Source organism: Uloborus diversus, chromosome 5, assembly GCF_026930045.1.
Source record: "Uloborus diversus isolate 005 chromosome 5, Udiv.v.3.1, whole genome shotgun sequence".
In the NCBI taxonomy this organism is placed as follows: domain Eukaryota; kingdom Metazoa; phylum Arthropoda; class Arachnida; order Araneae; family Uloboridae; genus Uloborus; species Uloborus diversus.
This window is the reverse complement of record NC_072735.1, coordinates 101,355,192-101,379,702: the sequence shown is the minus strand read 5'-3', so window position 1 is coordinate 101,379,702 and position 24,511 is coordinate 101,355,192. Positions and strand designations below refer to the sequence as shown.

General features: G+C 31.9%; 1 protein-coding gene across 1 annotated transcript in view; it reads right to left on the bottom strand.

Annotated features, from left to right (window-relative positions):
- Window positions 1-1,720: 1,720 nt before the first annotated feature.
- The window catches only part of LOC129223439 (ribosome biogenesis regulatory protein homolog), a 43,857-nt gene continuing 21,066 nt past the window's right edge, over window positions 1,721-24,511 (bottom strand). The window contains exons 4-12 of the mRNA XM_054858052.1: window positions 18,951-18,989; window positions 17,772-17,873; window positions 15,523-15,598; window positions 10,010-10,117; window positions 9,792-9,832; window positions 7,632-7,739; window positions 7,449-7,550; window positions 2,050-2,078; window positions 1,721-1,957 (exon numbers count right to left, since the gene is read on the bottom strand). Coding sequence (XP_054714027.1) covers window positions 1,777-1,957; window positions 2,050-2,078; window positions 7,449-7,550; window positions 7,632-7,739; window positions 9,792-9,832; window positions 10,010-10,117; window positions 15,523-15,598; window positions 17,772-17,873; window positions 18,951-18,989 — 786 coding nt within the window. The 3' untranslated portion in view covers window positions 1,721-1,776. The remainder of the gene's footprint in view (window positions 1,958-2,049; window positions 2,079-7,448; window positions 7,551-7,631; window positions 7,740-9,791; window positions 9,833-10,009; window positions 10,118-15,522; window positions 15,599-17,771; window positions 17,874-18,950; window positions 18,990-24,511) is intronic.

The following is a 24,511-nucleotide window of genomic DNA, read 5'->3' as shown; positions in this document are numbered from 1 at the left end:
AAATCAAAGCAAAGAGCGAAAATTGAAAGTTATTTTAAAAGCCTTGCTTGAATTAATTATAAATATTTTATTTGTTAACAAACATAAGATGGCAACAGTTAAAAATTTTAAATCATTGAGATAATATTTCCGATCATTTCCATGCAATTAAAATCACAAGTAATACGCAGACGACAATCTATTACGATTTATCTTTCTTATTGTTGCATTAATAAAGCTATTTTTATTCGCAAAAAAAAATCAACACCTCTTGGAGCGATTGGCATCAAAATTGAACCAAAGCCTGTTTACATATGGATTAACATATATTCCAAATTTCAACCAGAACGTAGTATTACTTCTTGAGATAGGGCACTCACAATGGAAAAAAAGAACGGGCGATTGCGCTACTCCCTTTCTAGATGTTGGCACCAAAATCAATTCAGCTCTTATGCCCACTAAGGGCTACTTGCCGATAAATTTTTCTTTCCTTTCGTTTATTATTTCTTGAGATACAGCAGTCACAATTGACGACAAAAAACGTTCTATAGCTCAACCCCCGTTTGAGTTATTGACACCAAAATTGAATCAGCACCTGTTACTGTTAATACCAACATATGGACCAAATTTTGTTTGATTCCTCCAGTTACTTCCTGAGGAATAGCAAGCACGCGTAACTCAAAAAACGTCCCATTGCTCCACCCCCTTTGGAGGAATTTCCGCCAAAAACCAATAGGCACATATGTGTACCAAATTTCGTTCGCTTTCATGCGGTAGTTTTTGCTGTAGAGCAGCCACAAAAAACTGGTCACACACAGACGTGACACATACACACACACACAGACAGACATTTTCCAAAAATAGTCGAAATGGACTCAGCACACCTCAAAACGTTCGAATCCGTCGAAATTCGAAAATTTGCACGAATCCAATACTTTCTTCTTTATATTAGATATAGAAGAAAGTAAAAACATCATTATATTTAAATGGAGTACTATATGCACTTTTTTTTTGAGGTCGACTCAACTTAAGCGAGTTATTAGAAATTACATTTCTTTGGAGATTTTTTTTTAATTCTAATGAAACACCATTCATAAGCATGGAATCAAAAGAGATGTACAATATGAACAATATTAGATTGCAGAATCCAGAAAATTTAAATGAAAGGAGCTGTTAGCACATAAAGCTTTGCTCTTTAAATTTTATTGTTTTTAAAAGCTACATCCTTTGTTATGTGTCTTATAATAGACCGGGCCATCCGAAGACCTGATGGTGCCTTCTTATACTGCAAAGTGTTGAAAATAATGGTAAACATAATAGTATTGATGTTCAAGATGTCTAATCACATAGTAAACTAAAGATGGCGAGTGTTAATGAAGCAGATGCAGTCAGACTTGACTTAAGAATCAGGCTGTCAAGTAAAAGTTTGCAAGTGTATAATAATTTAAAAAAAAATTTAATCAAAAATTATTTTTTTTTAATTGGGAAAAATCTGGTAGGCAGAAATATTGACATAAATTGAGACCCTTCTCGTCAAAGGGAAAATATTTGGCATGTCTGGGTATATTGAGCATGTTTAAAAGGGAAATGACTTTTAGTTAAGGCTAAAATCTATGTATATATTTTCAAGAATTCTGTAAGATAGAATATATTTATGAACAATGTTTTGTATAAAGGAAATATAGAGATAACCTTCATTGCAAGACAAATTAATGTGACGACAGATTTCCAAACAAAAATATTCCATGTAAACAAACATATTTACATTTTATTAGGTTTTTACATATATATATACACCTATTTTGCTTTCATAGGCCTCTTAAATGACCCTCCTTTTCCTTTAAATGGTCCTCCTTTCCCTTTAAATGGCCCTCCTTTCCCTTTCTTCCCACCTCGGTAATTTAAGTTTTTAATAAATTTGTTCTTCTTTGAATTTCTCTTCTGTTCTCTTTTGTCGTTATCACCAGATTTTTCTTTGCTGTGAAAAAAAAAGTAAATAAATTTCATCAGGATTCTAGTTTCTAGTGATAAAAAATTAATGAAAATTCATGGATAAAAAAAATTACTTACATAGGTTTCGTCAAATAGCGCTGCACAGCCTGTAATGATAAAAAATATGAAAATAAAAATTACATTTAGAAAAAAAGGTACTTGCAAATACCATTAGTTTAATCTTTAGAACATCATATCATCAATACTAAGGTAACTCTGCCAAGTTTTGACAATCTGAATTACTGTCAGAATTTGGAAAAACAAACTTACTTTCATATTTTTAAGTTGCCAGTACATATCTTACATGCAAAATATATAAATAAATGAACAAACAAACAAAATTCAAACATAATTATACTTAACTAGAGTACTATATACGCTTCTTTTCGGTCAACTCAACTTCTTATTTAAGTTATTGAAAATTACATTTCTTTAAGTTCTTTTTTTTTTTTTTTCAAAATATTTGTAAGCATGAAATTAAAAAATGTGTACAATACTGATGTAGAAGCAATATTAGATTGTTGCCTGCAAAAACTTCAAATAATAAGTAAAACTTACAACTTTTTAGAGATGTTGCTGCATAAAGCTTTGTTGTTTTAATTTTACCATTTTCTAAAATTCTAATAAAACATCATTCATAAGCATGGAATCAAAAGACATGTACAATACGTATGTCGAAGCCGTATTACATTCTTGACCTTGAAGCTTGTAATGTTTTAGAGCTGTTAGTACATAAGGCTTTGCTATTTTAATTATTTTTTTAAGGCTTAATTCCTTACTTAAATGGGTTATCCTCGAGCTCAATTACATTTCCTCTAAAGCTATTCTTTTAAATGAAAATTTTATTAATTTTAAATTGTAAATTTACTTTTTTAAATACAGTCGACTCCCGCTACAACGTGATCCAACTTACGCGAAATGGTTATAACCCGATTTTTTCACCAGTAAAGAATATTAGACCTAACGCGAATTCCTGGCGCAGCACGAAAATTTTTGGAAAGGAATCGTGGTGTGTAAGTATCAGCTTTGTTATTGGCAACTAAATTTTTCTTTTTCATCCCTTTAGCATCACTGAAAGCGGAATTTCCCACACCGTTGCTTATACAAATAACAACTCCTCATTTTCCGTTAATTTTTTTCATTCTAAATGTGAAAGTTGATAAAATATAATGACGCCTAAGAGCGCTGTTTCATCTGAAGTTTGTGAAGATAGAAAGAAAAAGAGAAAGTTTCCGACAATTGAAGAAAAGCTAAAAATTATATGCTTGAATATGCTATAAAATGCGTCGAAGACAGCTCGACACAATAAGGTATTAGTGAATCTTCCATTTGTACAATTGAAAGTGCAAAACAGGAACTCCGTAAAAGTTTACCGAGTAGTATCTAAGCAAAGTGAAAAAATTATGAAAATGGAAGCTGCTCTCGTATTTTCAATTTAAGAAATCATTAAGAGGGGTTTTGTCATAGATGGAGACGTTATAAAAGAACTAGTGAAGCAACTGTATTATGTATTTAACAATATATAAGAATAACGGTTTGATCACACAGCATACATCTTAATTTTCTTAAGTTACAATTATCATCTGATCTACTGTACATTACAACTATAGTGCATTTGTTTTTCTTACTACATACTGTACGTAACGTAGTGGCTTATTTTATGTCTTTCTTTCCCATTAATCATTGATTTTGTGCATCGTAGCAGTATTCTCTATGGAATAAAATGTTATGTTTTTAAAAAATACAAATAAAAACTCAGTTTTTTATGTAAGAAACAGTAATGTATAGTTATGAAATGGTTTTTAACAGTTTGAGGTGGTGTTTACAAGTGTCTAAAATAATTGGGTATGTTTTTAAAAGTTTTGACACATACCCTTTTCCACAACGCGAAATTTCAACTTGCGCGAGTGATCTTGGAACGCATCCCTCGGATAAGTCGGGACTTGACTGTACTAATATGTAAATTTAACTAAATACTTCTAAAATGCTAGCTAAAAGCATGCAAGTAATTTATTAAAGAAAAAAAAAGAAGAAATATAATAGTTTGTTTACTGTAATAGGAAATTTGAGTTGATTGTTTCAAAGCAGTTTACGTATTACAGGTAGAATTTGATATGAAAAACATTATTATCCAGTATCCCAGGTTGACAGGCAGTATCTTGAATGTAATACGAACAAATATGTGAAGTTATATCACTGAGCAAGAACAAATAAGACATGGGTGCCCCCCCCCTTGCAAAATTAAGGGTGCACCACCCTAAACAAGAATTTTTTCACTCAAGAACTTTTGGGTCATTCGATGTAAAATAAATACAATTTTCGTCTAACATTTATGTTACCATTTAGGGTTTCAGTGAAATTGGTGCAGGGGTGACAAATTCAAAGAAAGCTTTTCGTAACATTTAAATATGAACCCCATTATGATCCATGCCATTTCAATACATACTTTTTCTTTTTAATTTCTGAAGAGTTGCATTTTGGAAAAAAAAAAAGACTTTATTTTAAATTTTAATTTCAAGAACAGTTTGTATATTAAGCCGTCACAATTTATTGAATTTTTTGGATTTTTACATTGCTGTACTTTCAAAAAGAATGAATACTTTGAGATGTTTTTAAAGACTTTTTATGTGTTATCGATATCATCCTCTATGTTAAATTTAATCAAAAAATTCTATTGTGCAGCTAAGCCAAGAGTGCCCCAGTGGGAGGTCACTGTGGTTTTCAAAAAATTTCTTTATCACGCAAATTTGGGACATATCTGCAGTTTTTTGATACCCAAATGTCTCTTTTTATTAACACACTTTTATTAACTTTATGTGTATGTATCTTGTAACAGAATCTTGCAACTCAAATTTCGCCCACTTCCTGCTATCAGATTCTTTTGAAATCTGGCATGCGACCTCAGACCTGATGACAATGCAATATTCTACAATCAAATTTATTAGTTTATTCCAATTTTAATCAATATTTCGGCATAAATCCAACAATGTCAAGAAGAAAAATTAAAAATATATATGTTTGAAAATATCTATAAAAACCTTGGATTTTTCTGCATCAGACAATGTTTGTTCCAATGTTCTGAGGTAATTAGAACATGAGTTATAATTGTTTTTAAGTAATTTCATGCCAAAATTTAGATAAGCCTTTGATTAGCATTTCATTTTTGATCAGGCCACTGTCGAACAATACTTTTATTAAAATATATCTCAAATTTTCAAAGTAATATAAGCATGATTTCCGCACACATACATTGATGACTGAGATGGATTAGCTGGATTAGACAATTACACGACAGGCAATTTATCGGCAGAGTTGAATGTTTTTAGAGCTCGGCTATTACACTTTAAGGAGTATAATTATTCTTTTTGGAGTTCAAGAGACTGCATTTCGAATGCTGCCAGAGACCTATAGGTACTTTTTGAGGGCAAATTTCATAAATATAAAAGATTTTGAAAAATGTTGAAATGAATATTTTTTGTTAAACAAGTTAAACTAAAGAAAAACAGAAAAAAATAATTTAAAAAAATAAGAAATAAAAATTAAAAAAAACACGCTAACATGCTTTTGTAGCAAAATGAACTGAAAAGTAAAAAATAAACTTTAGATAATAAGGTTCATTTTGCTACAAAAGCGTGTTTTTTTGAAGTTTTTTAAACTACTATTTTACTATAGGTTATGTTTACATGTTGACACCTGTAATTTATCATTCGCCAAATTCAGAATTTCTGCCATTCAAAAAATTAAAACTCGAGGCGCCCCTGAGCCAAGCTATTGTCAGCGGCAAGAGCGTTTAAAGAAATTATGATATAATTCAGAACAAAAGATAAAATTTCAGAACATTTTTAGGACAATCAAAATAAAGTTCAAACAATATTGAATAATAAATATTGCAGAATTATAATCTTATTGCAAAGCGCCAGCTTCAAAATCAATTTTGATTGAGGAAAGAGGATGTTTTTTGGTTTCTGGCAAGAGGGGTACTGGGTGCATGATAACCATTTAGCAGCATTTTTTGTGCTTTAAATGTTACTATATATAAAGACCTATCTATTTAAAGAAAGCAAAAAGTTTGAGTTAATTGTGCTCGGTACTTTGTATGCAACAAAATATTTTAGGTCAGAAATAACATGAAATTTCTAATTTAAAACTTTTTGACATAAAAAGAAAGTTTTATTTCTCTGATTTAACTGAAATTCATTCTTCCATACTGAAAATTATATCTATTTTACAAAACTCTTGAATTTTACGAAAATGTGACAGAAACAAAAAAAAAGTGGGGGAGGATTCAGTTTTTTTGACTATAGTTCAAACTGAAATTCAAATATAATAACTAACATTATACCTTAGCAAAAAAAAAAAAAGAATAACATACATAATCAAGTATAGTTATCAAAAGTTTGTACTCATATAGATGGATTTTTTTTATTATATACTTTTTAAAAACTAAAGTTTTTTCTTAATACAAGCAGTAGAATTCAGAAGAAATTGCAAGCATGCATAACTTTGTGAAATAAATTCAATATTATATATAAACAATTTACAATTAACAAATTTTCATTTTCTGAATGCAAATTTTTTGAAATCACATCAATTTTAAAGTCTTTTGAAGGAATTTCAAGTTAAATTCTAAAGGAAAATCATGCTAAAAAATAGGAGAAGTAAGAATTTTTTGCTGAAAAGTAGGAATTTTTGCTGAAAAGTAGGACAGTTCCTACTTAGGTAGGAAAAAGTAGGAATAGTAGGAAAAGTAGGAGGAAAATGAGCCCTGTATCTAGCAGCTTACTTTGATTAAAATATTTTTAAAGCAATGGCTTTCATTCACAACAACGGTATGTACATAGTACATACTGCACCAAGGCTGAAACAGGAAACATACCCTAAAAAAGCCTAAATTTTTTTTTAAAAATAGGTGCCTGAGAAATCTCATTTCTTTACAAAATAACAAAGCTGAATAAACTTTAAAGATGAAAAAGATTTTATTTCTCAGAGCAGAAGCAGAGAAAGATCTAACGTTTTGAAATATCAGAGTCAGAATGATGACCGAATATATGAGGTTGTTGTCTTGAGCTGGCTAGCTGGCAATTTTGAGGTGCGCTGCTTCACTTTTCCAACTATACCATAATTTGGTGTGAAGTTCCACTTTCACAGTATACACATCATACTATAAGGACCCATTTATAGGGTAGGCAACCATTAATAGCACTACAACACATTCACACGAAAGGACCAGGACGGGCAAGAAAAAGTACATCCATGCCCAAGCCAGAATTCGAACCCGGGACCTCCCCATCACAGTTCTGACCACTAGACAAGGCACCCGTCTATATTTAATGCGTAAATGGCATGCGGCTAAAGAAAAGATATGAATTCATCATGTAAGCTTTTTAACTTACAAATCCTCAGCCTAATTAATAGGAAGAAACATCATTTGAATCCAGTATTCATGTTATTAAGATTTGATGAAAATTTAAACATACCTCTTGAACATCTAATTTGGGTTTCTTGCGCTCCAATTCCTGAAGAATTTTCAGGTTATTTTCTTTTTCTTTTTTCATGTTGCTTGGTATATTTGGCTTAAACTATTAGAATGAAAAAAAAATTAAAATGAGTAAAATCCTATCAAAATATGAAATGCGAAACAAATTATTATACAACATTACCTTTTGTTTGTTTCCTGAATTTTTTGGAGCCCTCTCTCTTGGAAGTTTTTCCACAAATCTCCCAAGAGAAGCAGTAGCAGTTTTTGCAGCAGAAACTGATCTAGAAAGCTGAAATATGAATTCATTTGAGTAAGATGACATAATCGAAATTTATAGGTCTGGAGTTTCAAACTATGAAAAATTGACTCTAATTTGAAAATTTATTTTACTTCAGACAGAGAATTTATTTTGGGAACATTGCTTTACTAAATTCAAAATATATTGCATTAAGCTATCAAGGTAAAAATTGAAATATATGCCAAGAATTGGCAATCCTTTGCTTATTTAGACGAGGGTAAATTTGAATAAATTACCAGTAGTATGTTAAGACATCCGTTTTGGAAAAAAATAGCTAAATAAACATTAAAGAATCAGCAAATCAGCTTGTTTACTGTGCACTTTGCTCACTCCATATTACAAAAACCATGAGAAAATTTTACATACACATTGTACTACGAGGGGTCGTTTTTAAAGTTCGCGCGATGGAGGACAAGGATAGTAAATAAAGATGCAACATTATTCTTCTTTTTCAATCTATTCACTTGCAACTAAAAAACGCTTCTCAGATCTATCAATAAATTTGTTTATACCTGCATAAAAAAATATTAAATCTTTCATAGAAAAATACGCTGAAATTGCTTATTTCACTTCTTTATCGCTTGTAAATTTCTTCCCAAAAGTTCTTTTTTTTCATTTTAAAGAACAGGTACTATTCGCTCAGGACCAGGTCTGGACAACTGGGTGGATGATTCTTAATATCAAAGCCTACTTTGTGCAAAGCAGCCAACGCATGATGACTCTTGTGAACTGGAGCATTGTCATGCAGGAACACAACTTTCGTCAATTTTTCCTCCTCTTTTTTTCTTTAAATTGTTCTAATATTGAAGCATAATGTTCTCCCGTTACAGAGACACCATTATCTTTAGAATCAATCAATAATACTCCTTTGGAATCCCAAAAGAACACTGCCATGTGGTTTCCAGCTAATTGTGTCACCTTAAACTTCTTGGGCGCTACTGTTCCTTTTTTGTGCCACTGTATGGAGTCTTCCTGAGATTCATAAGGATAAACTCAAGTTTCTTCCTCGTTAACAATCTGGGCCAATACACAATCTTTATCCCCTCTACAGAAGTCTTCATGTTTTCAGTTTTCTTCTCGATTGAGCTGCTTCATTGGCGATTGTTCAAATTCTAATGATGCAATTAAGATAAAACTTGGTATTTATACTAACGAAGAGTCACAGAACACCTGACAGTAAAAATATCCCCACCACTTATTCCCATCCTCACCATTCCGCAAAATTAAAAAGGAGCCTCGTAGCTCATTTCAAACTTCAGCAATAATCTAAGATTAAAAAAAATATGTCAAAATGATCCACATTTCAAGACTTCAGAATCACTAAAGAAAAAAAAAGCAGGAAATGAACTACAGTTGGGGCAAACCTACCATGGCAGCATATGTAATTGTATGATTAGACTGTAGCCTTCAATGTTGCCAAGTTAAGTTTGCCCCAACCATAGATCAGCGGAGGAAATAAGTGGGATTGCATAGCAGCTTGCAGTTCAAAACGTATCAGAGGCACTAAATTATCAGAAATTCATCAAAAATTTTGTGATACTAAATGATTTTAGATATTTTTTATTGATAAACGGGATGCAAATGGTTTTAATATTTTTAACAGTATAATTTTTCTATTATTATTTTCATACCTTAAATATCCCTGAATTTGTACTACCACCTATTTGCACCTTTTCTATTTTGTTAAAGATAAGTGATAAAAGTTTGTAACTGAAGTCATTGTTCAAAACTTTTTAAATGCACACATGTATTATTACATTTCTTTAAACTGCTCCTCTATTTAACAGAACTGCTCCTTAATATCAAAAGTTGAGGAGAAGTACTGCTCTCCAAAATGAAATACTTATTTTCCACACTGCCATAGATCTGTAGCAAAAATAATGCTATAAACATATCACAAAAAAAAAAAAAGTCCTACCAGTATTTACTTTTTAAGTTCTGCTACTACACATGCAAAAAAAATTTAACTTTTTTTTCTTTTTTTTTCAGTAAATATTTTACTACAAAAATGAAAAAATACTGAGTAACAAACATAATACTTACTTGTTCTTTATCAGCTCTATCAACAGATTCCAAGTTGGTGACTAAAAATAGCAACAATAATTTTTATCTGAATGAAGTTCTATTAAACATACAATGTGTAAAAGTTATTAATAGCAAGCCTTAGAAATTAAGTCATACAAAGCATTACATTTAACATATCTCTAATAAGTATTGAGAATAAAAAAACTGAAAAAGGAAAAATAATTTAAAGAAAATACCTTTCATTTTCTTTGATGCTGCAATATTTCTAAGACGTTGGTATTCATTTTTTGCAACTCTTTCTTTCTTTTCATCTTTAACTTTTCCAAAATAATCAACATTGGGATCTTTAAAAAAAAGTTAATGGTTACTTTAATTATAAACATAAATGCTTTGATACAGTAGTGCTTACAAATTTTCAGTCAAAGCAATCTTTCTGTGTAAGAAATATGAATTCAGAAAGAAAATTTTTTCAGTCAAAACATAATTAGCAGACTTAAACTGTTCCTTCTCCTGCTTACTTCACTCACCAAGTGGACAGAGACTGATGGACAGTAAATTTTGAATGCTTAGCATTTGGCTATGAACTTGGACAAATCAAAGTGCCAGGAGGGATTCCCTCCTACTGGCGTGCTTACCAAGTAAGCTTTGCTCATTTGGTGACGGCCATCTTTGGCAGCTGGTTAGTAATTGGTGATGAACTCAAATATATATCCCCAAATTTGGCCCTAAACCAGGTGTTATCCCATAAGAGTCCTAGACAGCGGTGCAACCAGGGGTGCCAACGCTCAATATGTTAATTGATGTAAATATAAGAGGTTGATTTGAGCTGGTCGCCCTGAACCAGTATAGAGCAGATAAACATGTTTTTAAGGCAGCTTAATCTTTAATAAACTAGAAAAACGCCCGTCATGGTATGACGGGTGAAAATTGCTTCTGCATTTGAACGAAGCCATTGCCTATTTGGTGATATTTTTTTAGTTGAAATTGTAACCCCTAACTCCAGTGAATTAACCCTAAACTCCAGTAGATACATAGCGTAAAGAAATTACATAGAGAGGCCCCGCTATACTTGGAAATTGAAGCCAGTAGTTGCACTGCTGTATCCCAAGATCCCTAGCTTCTTGCTAAATATCTTGAGATACATTTTGATTTAAAGTATTTCATTACTGAATCTCAATTGGTAGTTAATTTAATCGGAGATATTGTTGCTAGTTTATGAAGCATGTTTTTGAAATAGCATTACAACATGAATTAAAATATATAAACCAATCTTCAGTTGCTTTATTCGGTTGCTATCATCAGGGATGAGAGTGGTCAGAGAGCAAAAAGGAGGAAATCCAAAAAAAATTTCGTAAAAGAGATGATATCCAAAATCGCATCAAAATAGAACCTGGAAGCCATGATATTCAAAAATTCAATAAAAAAGGGCTACTTTTTACCAGTTTTAAAGGTAATACATATTTAATTAATTATAAGTGATAATTTTGTACAATTTGCTGCATTGTAACATTTCTTGCAAGAGTGTTTATTCCTAAATAAATCTAAATTTTGAAAAAGAGTCAACAATTTCTAACCCCTGAGTTCTTAAACAAAGGGTTGGGGGAGTCAGAGGTCAATCTTTTGCCCCATCACACAATAGTGGCAACTTTTCATATTTTTTAGACATACATTTTTTTCATTAAAAACATTTGAGTTTATAGTGTTAAACCAATGAGAACAAATTTTTAAATGATCTATTTATGAAGTAAAAATTTACAACAGAGAGAAAAATCGAAAACTTCTTTATGTGGTAGAATATACTTTTTATAGTAAGAATTGAAAATAAATAAATATATATGTATATAAACGATTGATTATCTTTTTCCTTGCATTGGAACCCAAAATTTGTCTTTAAAAACTTCTTAATACAATTTTGGAATCAAAAGAACAACTTGCAGCCTCCTCATTTAATCATGAAATCTCAAAACTTCTAACAGGTCGTAAAGCCTAAACGGTTTGAGATTCACTATAAATATTTTTCACACCTTCTTAAATACACAAAAAAAGTAACCATGCCGAGTTTCAATAAAATTCGAGACTGTGGGTGCTATGCCATCTTTTCTTATTTGACTTTGCATTTTTTCAAAAATAAATTAAAGAAATAAAAATATTATTGAAATGATGACTAAAATAAGCAGATATAGGGTAGCATATAGTAAAAAAACACCCAAAGTTAAAAATAATTGAAATACTTGCAGGATGCAAAAAGATTGAAATCTCAAACGAGGGATGCAAATTTCGGCGCAGCACGTGTTTGACATCGTTGGCACGATTCCAAAACATACGTTTTTGGCAGATATCGCGGAGAATGAAGATTCGAAGGAGAAAAACAGAAAGAATAAGAAATTTTGGACTGGAAATTAAAAAAAATCGTTTCTTTCCCTAATTTTTGAGAAAATTAAGGCCTGAAAGAGGCAAAAAAGGATTAAAAGTTTGAAAAGTCAACAGAAAAAGCCGGAATTCCGGCAAAATCTCATCCCTGTATCATAGCCTCGCTCATAAGTGCACCACTGTATCCTATATTCCGGCTTCAATTTCATCTCTTTTTTACCACAGACGGGGCCTCTCTATATAAATTTCTTTACTCTATGAGTAGATATTGTTAATAGTTTTGGTTTCTTCGTTTTCCTAAAATGAAAGTCTTACCAGTAAAACAGTGAGTTACCAGACCAAGTTCAGTCTTGTCACAATAAAATCTTTTCCTGCATGTTAAACATTACCAAATGGACACTTCAATTGAAAACAAATGACTTAACTATTGAAAATAAATACCAAGTGATTTCAAACAGGCACTGTTTATTGGGTTTTGTTTCCTTATAGTGGTGGTTAGTTCAAGAGCAATTATTACTTTTGGATTTAAAAGTTTTTTTAAGTTACAGCTAGTAACAGCTGAAAGATTTAGCTGTCATATGTTTTAAAAATGATCATAAAAATTGGTTTTAAATGATTATGAACCCTAGAAAGTAATTCATGAATGTTTCGAAGTTTTTATTGTTGCATTTGAACCCAGGAATAACAGTATATACCCTACGACTATATCCACTACTGCTTTGTAGCGATAATATGCCTTTTAGTTTCAAAAAACCCCTATCTCCAAAAATGCCTTAAAAAAAAAAAGCACACTGCCCTTTTTTAATCCAGGGGGAAGCTCTGTACTGAAATACAGCAAGCACTTTACAAACTGCATGTTTTAAAACTTTATAGATTCAAATACAAATCTGATGACCAGCAACAGGCTCTTGGTTCAGCTAGGCTGGTCATAGTCAATTTATTAGTCCCCAATGAAGATCAATGGCCCTATAAAAGCTATCCAACCTCTTGCTTATTAGCACCTCTTCCAGTACACTGTTCCAAGTGCACACAACCCTACTGAAGTAGTAGTTTTTCCTTATTTCTAAATTAGCCCGAGATTTGAATAGCTTAAAACAATCACCTCTCATCCTACTTTCGGTACAAAAATTTAATCCATTAACATAATTCATTTTGAGAAATTTAAACAACTGAATCATGTCCTCTCAGGCGCTTTTTCGCTCCAAGTTATACATATTAAGCCCATAAAGTCTGGTATCATAATCTAAGTCTGAAAGTCCCCTTACTAGTATAGTTACCTTTCTTTGAACCCTTTCCAATACAGAAATATCTTTCCTTGGATAAGGCGAACAAAACTGCACAGTATACTCCAAATAAGGTCTTACTAAACTCCTATATAAAGGTAGAAGAACCTTTTGAGATTTGTTTGAAATAGATCTATTCATAAACCCAAGTATTCTGTTGGCTTTGTTACTTGCAATGCTGCACTGTCGACTAAACTTGAAGTCCTGATTTATTAAGATACCAAGATCAATAATATTTTCTGCCTGACTAATGATTAAACCCTGGAAACCTTAACTCGTAGGCTTATTTCTGTGACCTAAGTGTAGCACTTGAAATTTCCCTACATTAACTGCCATACCCCATTTATCTGCCCACTTAGTAATATAATCTAAATCCTGTTGAAGCTGTTTTTCATTTCCTTCAATCCCCATAACTTTTACATCATCAGCAAAACAATTCATGCTTCCAGAAATATTCTCATTGGTGTCATTCATAACAATAATAAACAAGAGAGGCCCTAAACCTAAACCCTGAGGAATCCTGCTTAAAACATCACTCGATTTAGAATGATTTCCCTTCACAACTACTCCTTGTTTCCTTCTGATCAGCCAATTTCTAATCTACAGTAAAGTTTTTCCTCCTATTCCTATATCAGCTAGTTTGCTGAGAAGAGTAACATGGGTACTTATCAAAAGCTTTTTGAAAATCAATATTAACAACATCCACACTTCTTTTTATCTAAAGCCAAGGTAACCTTGTCGTAGAAATGCAATAAATTAGTAACACATGATTTACCTTTCCTGAGCCCATACTGCAAATTAGTCAACAGACTATTAGTCTCTAAAAAAATTCATAATCTTAATTTTGATCAAAGTTTTGAAAATCTTACAAACCACTGTAGTCAGACTTACAAGTTTATAATTCCCAGCATTTATTTAGACCCTTTCTTGAAAAGCGAAAAAATGTTAGCCAGTTTCCAATCCTCTGGCACTGTCCCCGAGTTATAAGAAGCATTAAAAATATTTAAAACAACATCCACTAATTCCTCTGCACATTCAACTAAAATTTGCGATAAATATAATCTGGTCCCGGAGCTTTAGTTGCTTTAATATTTTTCAAATGAAATAGAACCTCCTCTCTGGAAAACATAAAATCCTCAAGCTGCATAATAGCTTGTGTCTTGCTAGTGTCAACTGTTGAGATACAGTTACTGTTAAACACACTAAAAAAAAGTTATTACGAATATTTGCGATGTCCCTAACGTTTTGGATTAAATTTCCATGCTCATCAACCAATGGCCCAATTTGACTATTTCGAGCTTTCCCAGAATTAGCGTAAGCAAAAAATCTTTTAGGATTCCCATCAATGTTATCTGCAAGCCTTCGCTCCAACTCCCTTTTCCAAATCCGTACCAAATACTTAAAATTTCGTCTTGCCTTACAATGCTGGAGCCTTTCTGCACTCTGACCAGTTTCCTTAAACTGACGAAAGCCGTTTGCTTATAATTTTGAGCTTCTTTAATCTCCCTGGAGTACCACATGGGTCAAATTTTAGTACTAGCACTTTTTCTCCTAAATGGAACATAATTCCCAACCGTCTTTGCCAGTTTTTCCTTAAATTCTGTCCACAGCTGATCTATGTTGTGGTTTTCCAATCCTGGCGAAAAAACCTCTTTCACACTCTGCCTAAGTGCAACAAAATCTGTGTTTCTGAAATTGGGCCCAAATATAAAATTTTCAACTTTGTACACTTCAAATTCAATTCAGAACCTAATGCTGTTATGATCACTATCTCCAATATGATCCCCTACACACAACTCCTGAACAGAACTTCTTACGTCAGAAAACCAGATCTAAAATCGCCTCCTCTCGAGTCCCCTAAGTTACAATTTGATCTAAGAAAAAGTCACCAATTACATTTAAAAATTCCTCTTCTCTGCCATTACTAGGATAAAAATTATTCCAATCAATACCCGAAAAATTGTAATCCCTGATTATGATGACATGTCCAGATGTTTAAAGATAACTATTAATAAATTTCATTCAAAGGCTACAATAAAATTATTAAGAGGGGAAAGGAAAGAACTTCATTCCTTTATTCATAATAAAAAAGTTACCTGCATTTGCTGGTACTTCTATTAACCAGTCACTTTTATTTGAAATGCCTCGATACCCATATTGTGGTTTCCAGTCCTTGGAAAAAATAAGAATAATATTACTTCAAAACATATTCCCTAAGGTTTTAAAAAATGAATTTTAAAAAAAACTCTTAATATAAAAATTGAAGTACAAATTCATGATTAAATAATAAAATGCACCTATATATAAGACTTTCACTTTTTTAAAAAACCAGTTAGTGATGTAGTAGAACTGGGCATCCCGGAATATATTAATCAGGATAAGAAGTAAATTACCTCAGACTCTCATCAAAAACTTTAAAATTAACTTAAGCCTTTAAACTAAGGTTTTTCAGATTAGAAATGCCTTCAAACATAAAGAATTTGTTCAATAAACTTTATTTTTTGTGAGACTACTGCTCTAAACATCATTTTTTTTTTTTTTGGTTTTAATGATGATGAATTAAAAATGAAATGGAATTATGAAATTTAATACAGATGCAACCCAACACACAAGTGAGATACGTTTCAAAAATCTCTATATAACTTGAGCTGTTTGCAGGTCAAAATATTATCCCTTAAAAAAATGTAATGTTGCACCCAGGGCTTAATTTAGGAGGAATGGCTTCAAACTCCATTGAATATCTTTCATGGCTTTTATGAATCCATTTTACATTGTATAAAATTTAATTAAGTCAGAGGGTGGTGCAGCTTCTTATTAATAAAGCTCTGCTCTTATTTCATAGGTGTTCGTATTATTTTGTCATCTATCTGTATACATAGCGGCAGATAAAAGGGAAGGGTTATGGGGATCATGATCCCCCCCCCAAACCGCTGATAATAGTATCCATTGACATTGTATTCAAACACTTTATGAGTGAAATGTTAATGATGATCATGTCATTAAATCGCTCATTCGGACAGATTGCGCTTTTTCTCTGTCCCCTAAAAAATTAAACGCTATCAAACTTCGTTCTAAATTTGAGATTACTTAAGTATTAAAAACATTGTATCTCTAGCTCATAACAAAACAAGGACGAATTTCAGTCTTCTTACTTTGCTACATCTTAATAATGGTTTAAATTCTTATTTCACCGAAAAACTATTGGCACATTTCCAATTGTTTTTATACTATTAAAAAAGCAAATGATAAGATAATTTTATTTTGTTGTTTTTTTCAAAAAATATTTTTAACATAAGAATAATTTATAATTATTGTAGAAGCACAGGTCAACTGCTTGAATGTAAGTTTGAGAATTTAGTTTTAACGACTTTGATTGCATCTCTTTTTCCAGTTTTCGGATATACCACGCTTTTTTATGGTAGCCCAACACCAGCGACATAACAAGGGGCTACCGTACTACTTCTTTTCATTGCTTATGAAAATAATTTTTAATGTTTGTACTTCATTAAGTGTCTTATTCCTGGCAGATTGTTTTTATTGACACTAAAGCAGGGGCGGAGAGGGGGGTGTCACTTTTCAGCAGGACAGCCCCCTAAAATGGTAGTCTGTATCAACCTCTGTGTATACATACATACAAAGTAAAACAAGAAGTTATTTAAAGATACAAGATTAGTTTCTCTCTTCACCAAGGTACGGAATAGAATATTTGGAGACTGTTAATGCCTTTGTCCTACGTATGCCTTTTGACTCCCATATCTGATCAGCATAAGTACCTGATTAGCTGTTTACAACTGTTAGCTTTAAATTTAAGAAACATATAAGCAAAGAATACTCTTCATCATTTAGGCAATCAGGGGGGGGGGGGTAATTGACCTTTCTGGATTTTAGAAACTTAATGAAATTAGGCATTTTTTGTGCATATTTTGTTGTTTTTCCACATAAAATATATTGAACACAAACCCGTTGTCCCTGGAAATTTTTGAAATGACAGACCTGTCTAGAGGTTACTGTAAGCTTTTATCATCACTTCCTTTCTTCTTCGCATTTAATTTGACAAGTTTTTTTTCCCTTTTTTTAAATATATCTTTAATATCATACTTTAACTCACCGATCTTACTTAACTGATTCCCAATATAAACTAAATTAAACAGTCTATATAGCAAGATAACTTTAATAAAGTAGATTAGAATCTTGCTCGAACAAAAATCTAGACAGCTTAAACTGAGACTTCTTTCCCTTGTAATTTAAAATGAAATGTGTCTTTGTAAAATATATACATAACACACATATAAGTGAAAAGTTACATTTTCAAACAACTAAAATGTATAATAAATAAGAGACTCACCTTGGAAGCTTCATCCCATACTAATTTTTCCTTTTTCTTGTGTTTAATTCCTTTTGCTTTAGCAAAAGCTTCCCATTTTGTAAGACGCTTTGCTTTAGGCAACTAAAATTCAATAATAAAAACATTTTAACAGAGATTATATAATTATCATGGATACATAATTACATTTGGACAAAAATTATAAAACTCGAAGGAGACACGGGGAATTTTTGGGTGCCAGTAAACTATTTCTCAGTTAATATAGGATCATTCGGAGTGATGTCTTAAAAACCAGTTGCCAAGGCTATTTTTGGGTTTTCCGAATCCTGGTAAATCTTACACTTACATGCATGTATACCGACACAACAGTTATGACGTCCAGAGATTGCAATTTCCGTAACATTATGTATCAGACTTATAAGTTTAGAATAGTCAAAGCAAAGCTGGAGGCAGATGTCATCTCATTGAAGCTGAGAGGGCCAACAAACTGATCACTAAAATAGGTCTAGCACAACATCGAGAGTCTGCAGCAATGGTGCAGTTGAATTTGTTTGCCAAATTAGCAATACATAATTTGAGTTGTAATGAAAAGCTCTGGGATAGCAGGAAATATTTAGTTTATCATTTTAAGATGTTACGTAATTCAAAATTTTAAAAATGTAATATAGTTTCAGAAATAATGGTCAATATTCACATTTGCTGCTAGTCTGATCATGAAAAGCATCAATTGTATGACAAGATGAATCAAAAAGCTAACTAATGGATGAAAATTTGCCACAAGGATATTTCAACAGGTGTGCATCTGATGAATTTAATACTGGAAAAAAAAAAAAAGGCATGGCCTTTTGACACAGCGTCAAATTTAGCAATTTTTCTCAGCTCAATTAGTTAAGATACCATCATTTCATGTAAAAATCAATACAAATATTACATCACAAAGACATGATGTGATTGAATATATGATTACAAATTGGTACACAATGGGAAAGGAAACCAAAAACTGTTTTTGACACAAAGTAGCAGATGAGGCATCAGCGCAAGTCAACAAATAAGTTTGGAAATGAAAGGAGTGGGGGGTCACCCTTGACAAATATTTATAATTGAAACTAATGATTCAAAAAATTTTAGTTACACGCAGCATGTTTAGTTAACTCTAAACATATCCCAACATATAAAGCACTCATGCCAGAAAATACTTACAGGTTTCTCTCTGGGAATAATTGTAGTTGCTTCAGGAAGCTGAGAAAGAAAAATACCTTGTTAGTGAGAAAAACATTTATAAGTCATTAAGTAATCAGATATTTTCATAAGCTATTGACTTATAAAAATCTCTTAATTTACTTCAAAAAAAATGAATTTTAACAATATTTTGTTCAAAAAACAGTACACTGAATGAGTAAAAAGACAGTATTATGATGCACAAAATAGAATAATAAACATTGCATACATGTGTTTTTAGAGGTACTACTCTTTAAAAGACACAACACGCAAAAGTTTTTATGAAGTGAAGTAATGGGTTTTTATGACAATTTTGTGTTCTAAAATCAAAATTACATGATCTTAAGCAAAAGTATATTTTTGTATTTCTTTAATCAATTATTTGTTTTATTTTGTTTCTATGTAAAACGTTAGTTTAGCAAAAAAAATATTTAATACAAGAACTTTATTAAAGCATGTATTGCATATTTTACTCTTAGAAAGCAATTGTCTGCAAAAATTTAGAAGTATATTTGAGAATATAAATAGTAAAAAAGTCCAGATATGAAATAAATTTTTTGGTAAAATTAATTTAGTATAATTTTTTTTCAATAATTATAAAATATATCGTTGCTTTTTTTTGCCTTTAGTTATTCTTATTATTATTTCGAAGCATGTGTAACATGAAATGAAATATATGTTATAGTATACAAACATTTAGAATATTCTTATTTATCAAGATTTAACAGAAAAAAAAAAGCCTTTAAATCATGTGGGGTAGGTTGGTTTGGTCCAACGTGCCGAACAAAGAGTGGACCAACCTACCTCACCTTCTAGGTCTGAAAAAGTCATGTCATAATTTTTTTCTTATGGACAAAAAATAAATAAATTGCTTATTATTGTGATTTAAAATAACTTACTTTAAGAAAGATGTTCAATTTTTTCCCCCCAGTCTCGATGAAAATCATTTTAAAAAAAATAAAGTTAGTTCTCGGAAATTACTGAGGACTACTGAAATACAGAAGAATTCCTTTATAACGCCAACCTGTATAACGCAATTCTCTATAAACCGCACAACTTTTCAGAAGTAAACAATAAGTTTTTAAGTTTAAAAAATCCCTCTGTTTTGCCTTGCAAACATAAAAATTGTTAGGAAAATTAAATTTTGAATCAGTTTTTCATCTTTTCATCTTAATTCAAAGCTTTTAAATAAAAATTAGTTTTCACAGTAAAATGAAAATACCAGATGGTTCTTGAAAATGCAGCTGTTATGCAAACCATGAAGCTAGCAGAAATGAAAGATATTTCACTTTCTTGTAATAAAGAAACATATTTATTTGTGAATGACTCATTGTATAATTAGTGCTTTAATACTCACTACAGATAAAACTCATTCTGAAGTGCTAATATATAGATATATTTTGAATATTAGTTTAAAAATTTGTGAAATGATCTATATAATGCAAAAACCTGTATAAAGCAAAATCTCTGGTCCAGTGGCGTAGCTAGTGTTTGCTGCCCGGGGCGGTTCCGCAATTTGCCGCCCTTTCGTTGTGAAATAGCTAATACATTAAATTGTCAAAGGTGTTTAAATTACGTAAAACTAGAAATTTAATTGAAGAAAACAAGACTTAATTAATTTCTACATACTTGCAAAAAAAAGTAGGGGAGAAAAGGGACTACATGGAGAAAATTGCTAAATTTACGCAAAAAAAGCGTAATTCCATTCAATTTTTATTTACGTGCGAGGAGAGGGCGGGTTGGGTTTGCTCCCTATTTTTTTCAAAACCGAAACCTCTTTTAGTGTTTCTTTGTTGACGTTAGGGGATTGGTGTGCATCGCAAGACAATTTTCCGAAATCAAAGTTTAAAATGTAGCTTAGCTACTATGGGGAGCTTAAGAAAATCGTTAATGGTCGAATACTGAATTCGAAAATTTTAAGCTTTGAAATATGCAATTTTAGGCTATCTTTAGCAGCGCAATTGCATGTGTATTCTAGCTTAGTTATAAGCGTTATGGATGAGATGGTGCTGAGGTTTCTTACTAAAATATTTTTTAAATTGAAATCAATTTTAAAGGTATCTTCGGTGGTTTGGTGGACTAGTGAAGGTTCGGGTTCTTTCTTTGGAAAATTTTCGGCTCCGAAGTCTTAAAAACGCAATTCTAGGCTATCTTTGGTGACGTTAAAACTAACTTTGGTGACGCTTCCAAATGGGACACCAAAAATGTTGTGAAGCCAAGCAGCTCTTTCGTGGAAAAGTTTCATAATTGACACCCGACTTTAGGCTTTGTTTGATCATGTTAGGATCAAGAAGGGACAGAGCTAGGTTTCCCTCTCAAAATCTTTCTTAAAGCTGAAGTTCATTTTAGGCTATCTTTGAAAAGAAAGGGTTAGTGAGCTCTCCCACCCCTACAAATTTCTAAGAAAGAAAATTTGGGCCATCTTTGGCGCTATTAGGAAAAGGAGTGAATAGTTCGGCTTTTCTTCCTCGGAAATTTTTCAAAATTGAAGTTTTCAAAACACAGTTTTTCTCTTGGAGATGTTAGGTAAGAGAATGGGAGGGGAGGGTTTAAGAAATCTCTCTCGGAAAAATTCCGAAATTGAAATCCTGAAAACGTATTTTAGGCTATCTTTCATCACGTTAGAAATTAAGGATATTCAAGGTTCAAATGCTGTTTTCACAAATTGGTATTGAAGTATCGAAGTTTCAAAAACGTAATTTTAGGCTATACGCTGAGATTTTAGAAGGGAGGGTGGAAGTTTTCTCCAGGAAAGTTTTCAGAATTGAAGGTCTAACTATGTACTTTTTGGCTGTGTTTGCTAGGTTAGAGGAAAAGACAGAGTTCAGGGCTCTGCCCAGAAATTTTGCAGCATTGAGGTCTAAAAACCTAATTCTAAACTATCTTCGGTGATATCAGGAAAAAGGATGAAAGATTTGCGAGCTCTCCCACCTAAAAACATTTTGAAGCTATCTTTCCAGTTGTTAGACTACAAAGTGGACGTGGGAGAGGTTCCCAACCGGAATGATTTGAAACTGAATACGCTAAAACAGTGGCGCAGCCACGGGAGGGGTTTTGGGGTTAAAACCCCTCCCAGAACACAAGCACATTCATTTCCTCCGTTAAAATCAAGGGGAACAAAGCAGAGTATTTGAGCTTTTCCAAGTGGAATAGGTTTCAACAAAATATCTTACTGCTTTTAATGATCGGGAAGCAGTCAGAAATTACTTTTCAATTCTTAAATATAAAAGTTGTATTTCATGATGACGTCGCCATTGGTATAAGATAGCTAAAATGGTGTCAATAAAACTCTACAGGGTATCATGGTCCCTCGGCACTTCCATCATTGCACAAATCCTTTTTGTGGACATCTAAAGAGAGGAAGCTTATTGGACCGGATTTTCTAAGGCTCTTAACCAATTCTCGTCGAAAGATCGAAACTGTTATTAGGTAGCATCTGACAGTCATAAAAACATGAATGTACTTGAGGAGGAGGATTTAAATGATCTCGCGCAAAAAACACAAAAAATGAATGTAAGGTTAAAGTAAAACTAATAATAAATATTCTTCCCTTATTCCCACTTTCTTCGTTTCATAGTGATATTAATACGAATTATTAATTATTTTTAAGCAGTTATTTTTAATGAATAATTAATAATCTGTAGAAATTCTTTGATATTGAATAATTACGCTTTGTAAATGACTTGAAAAGAAAGCAGCAATTTTCGATTTTGAAAACCCCTCCCAGAAAAATTTTCTAGCTGCGCCACTGCGCTAAAACACAATTTTAGACTATGTTTGGCCAAGTTGAGGGATCAATGACCAAACCAAATGTTGAAAAATGAAATTTGCTTACCTTCCACTAGGAATAGACTAACATGTGATACAAAGTTGTCTGATATATTTTCTGCTCTCAAAAGCGAGAAAATAGAAATCCTTTTACTTCTTTTGAGAGAACTCTTGTAATGAATGATAAATCAAAGCGAACTCTGAAACATATAAAGCCACCACTGTGATAAGCAATAAATTGTTTTGTGTACCATTTTATACCTCCCCTTCCCCTTCTTACTCCTGTCACCATTTTCCTGAAGTTAAAAAGAAGAGGAAGTTTTTGATTCACAAAGTGGTTTTTAAGAAACTCTCTTAAAATCCAGTGTGAACTTTTCCTTATGAACGAAAATTGGAAAACTTCATTGTGTTACCCTCCTGGAGTTAACTTCTACAGTCTAAAAAACATTGGTCCTATGATTGTCCACTGACGCCCCCTCAAAGAAAAACAAGGATTATACCGATATGCCATCAAGAAAGACTCTTGTTTTGTATCAAAGTAATTTTAATACGGTAGTGATACAAAAGTCTTACATTTCGATGATTTTCTTTTTGCCTGCAGTAGCAAATTAAAACCATAATGGACAATACGTTTTTCCCCCGCATCAAAAGGGTTGATTTGCCGCCCCTAGGAAAGTGCCGCCTGGGGCAGATCGCCCCCTCCGCCCCTCCCTAGCTACGCCACTGCTCTGGTCCCAAGGTGTGCGTTATAATGGTCTTCTACTGTAACACTTTCTGGAATAAAATTTGTTCAATATAACTGTACTGCGTGATTTTGTTATAGGATTTGTAGGACCATAGGTGCTATTTGTTGATCATAAAAAATAAAATAAAAAGTATTAATAGTATTAAAATAATTGAGACCAGTTCAACATGCCCCCCTGTTCAACGTACCCCACCTCCCCTAACAAAACACTAATTTAGAGGCTTTTTGAAAACCCAGTCAATTTCTAATCTTGTTTTGATGAACAAAAAATTAGCAAAATACATTCCAAAGATGCTGATGATGCAAGACATCTCTGAAGATATTCATTTCATTTCCGAAATCTGTGATGATGCAAAAGAACATTTTGTGGAAATATTACACCAAACCAAAAATTTTTCAAAAAATTTGTTTAATTGGTCTATTTAAAAATTTAATAAAAATTATTTACAATTCACATAAATTATTTATTGCTTCTTTGGATGACCCTGGTAGTTTTAAGTTTAATAGTTTTAGTTTCTTGTGTTCTAAAATAAGAAATTCATTATTGTTAAAAAAAAGTTATAAGAATATTTTATGTTTTATACAATAATTCTTATTTATTTATATTCCTTTCTTGCAGATTAATTTAAACCCAAGGGAAATTTGTAAGAACTATTTATTTCTAACTTTTATTTTACACATCAGATTCAGAAAGCCAAAGTATTTCCTACATATTTTATTAGGAAGTTTTTCCCAGTATTGCCACTATTTCCCAGTATTTCCTGGTGGGATGGGAAAAACTAGTTTTGAATGGGAAAAAGCCAATCCTGCACTACACTGTTATTTTATCAGGGTTCATACACTTTTGGTTAAAAAAAGTTCCCTGACTTTTCCAGGTTTTCCAGGTTGTTTTTTAGAAAATTCCAGGTTACTCGCTTCATTAAAAATTTAAGTTTAAATAGTAATATTTTCAAAATAATTAAAATTGTTTAAAGTAGCAATGCAGAAGAACTGAAACTTCTCCCCTTAGATTTAAAAAAAAAAAAAAAAA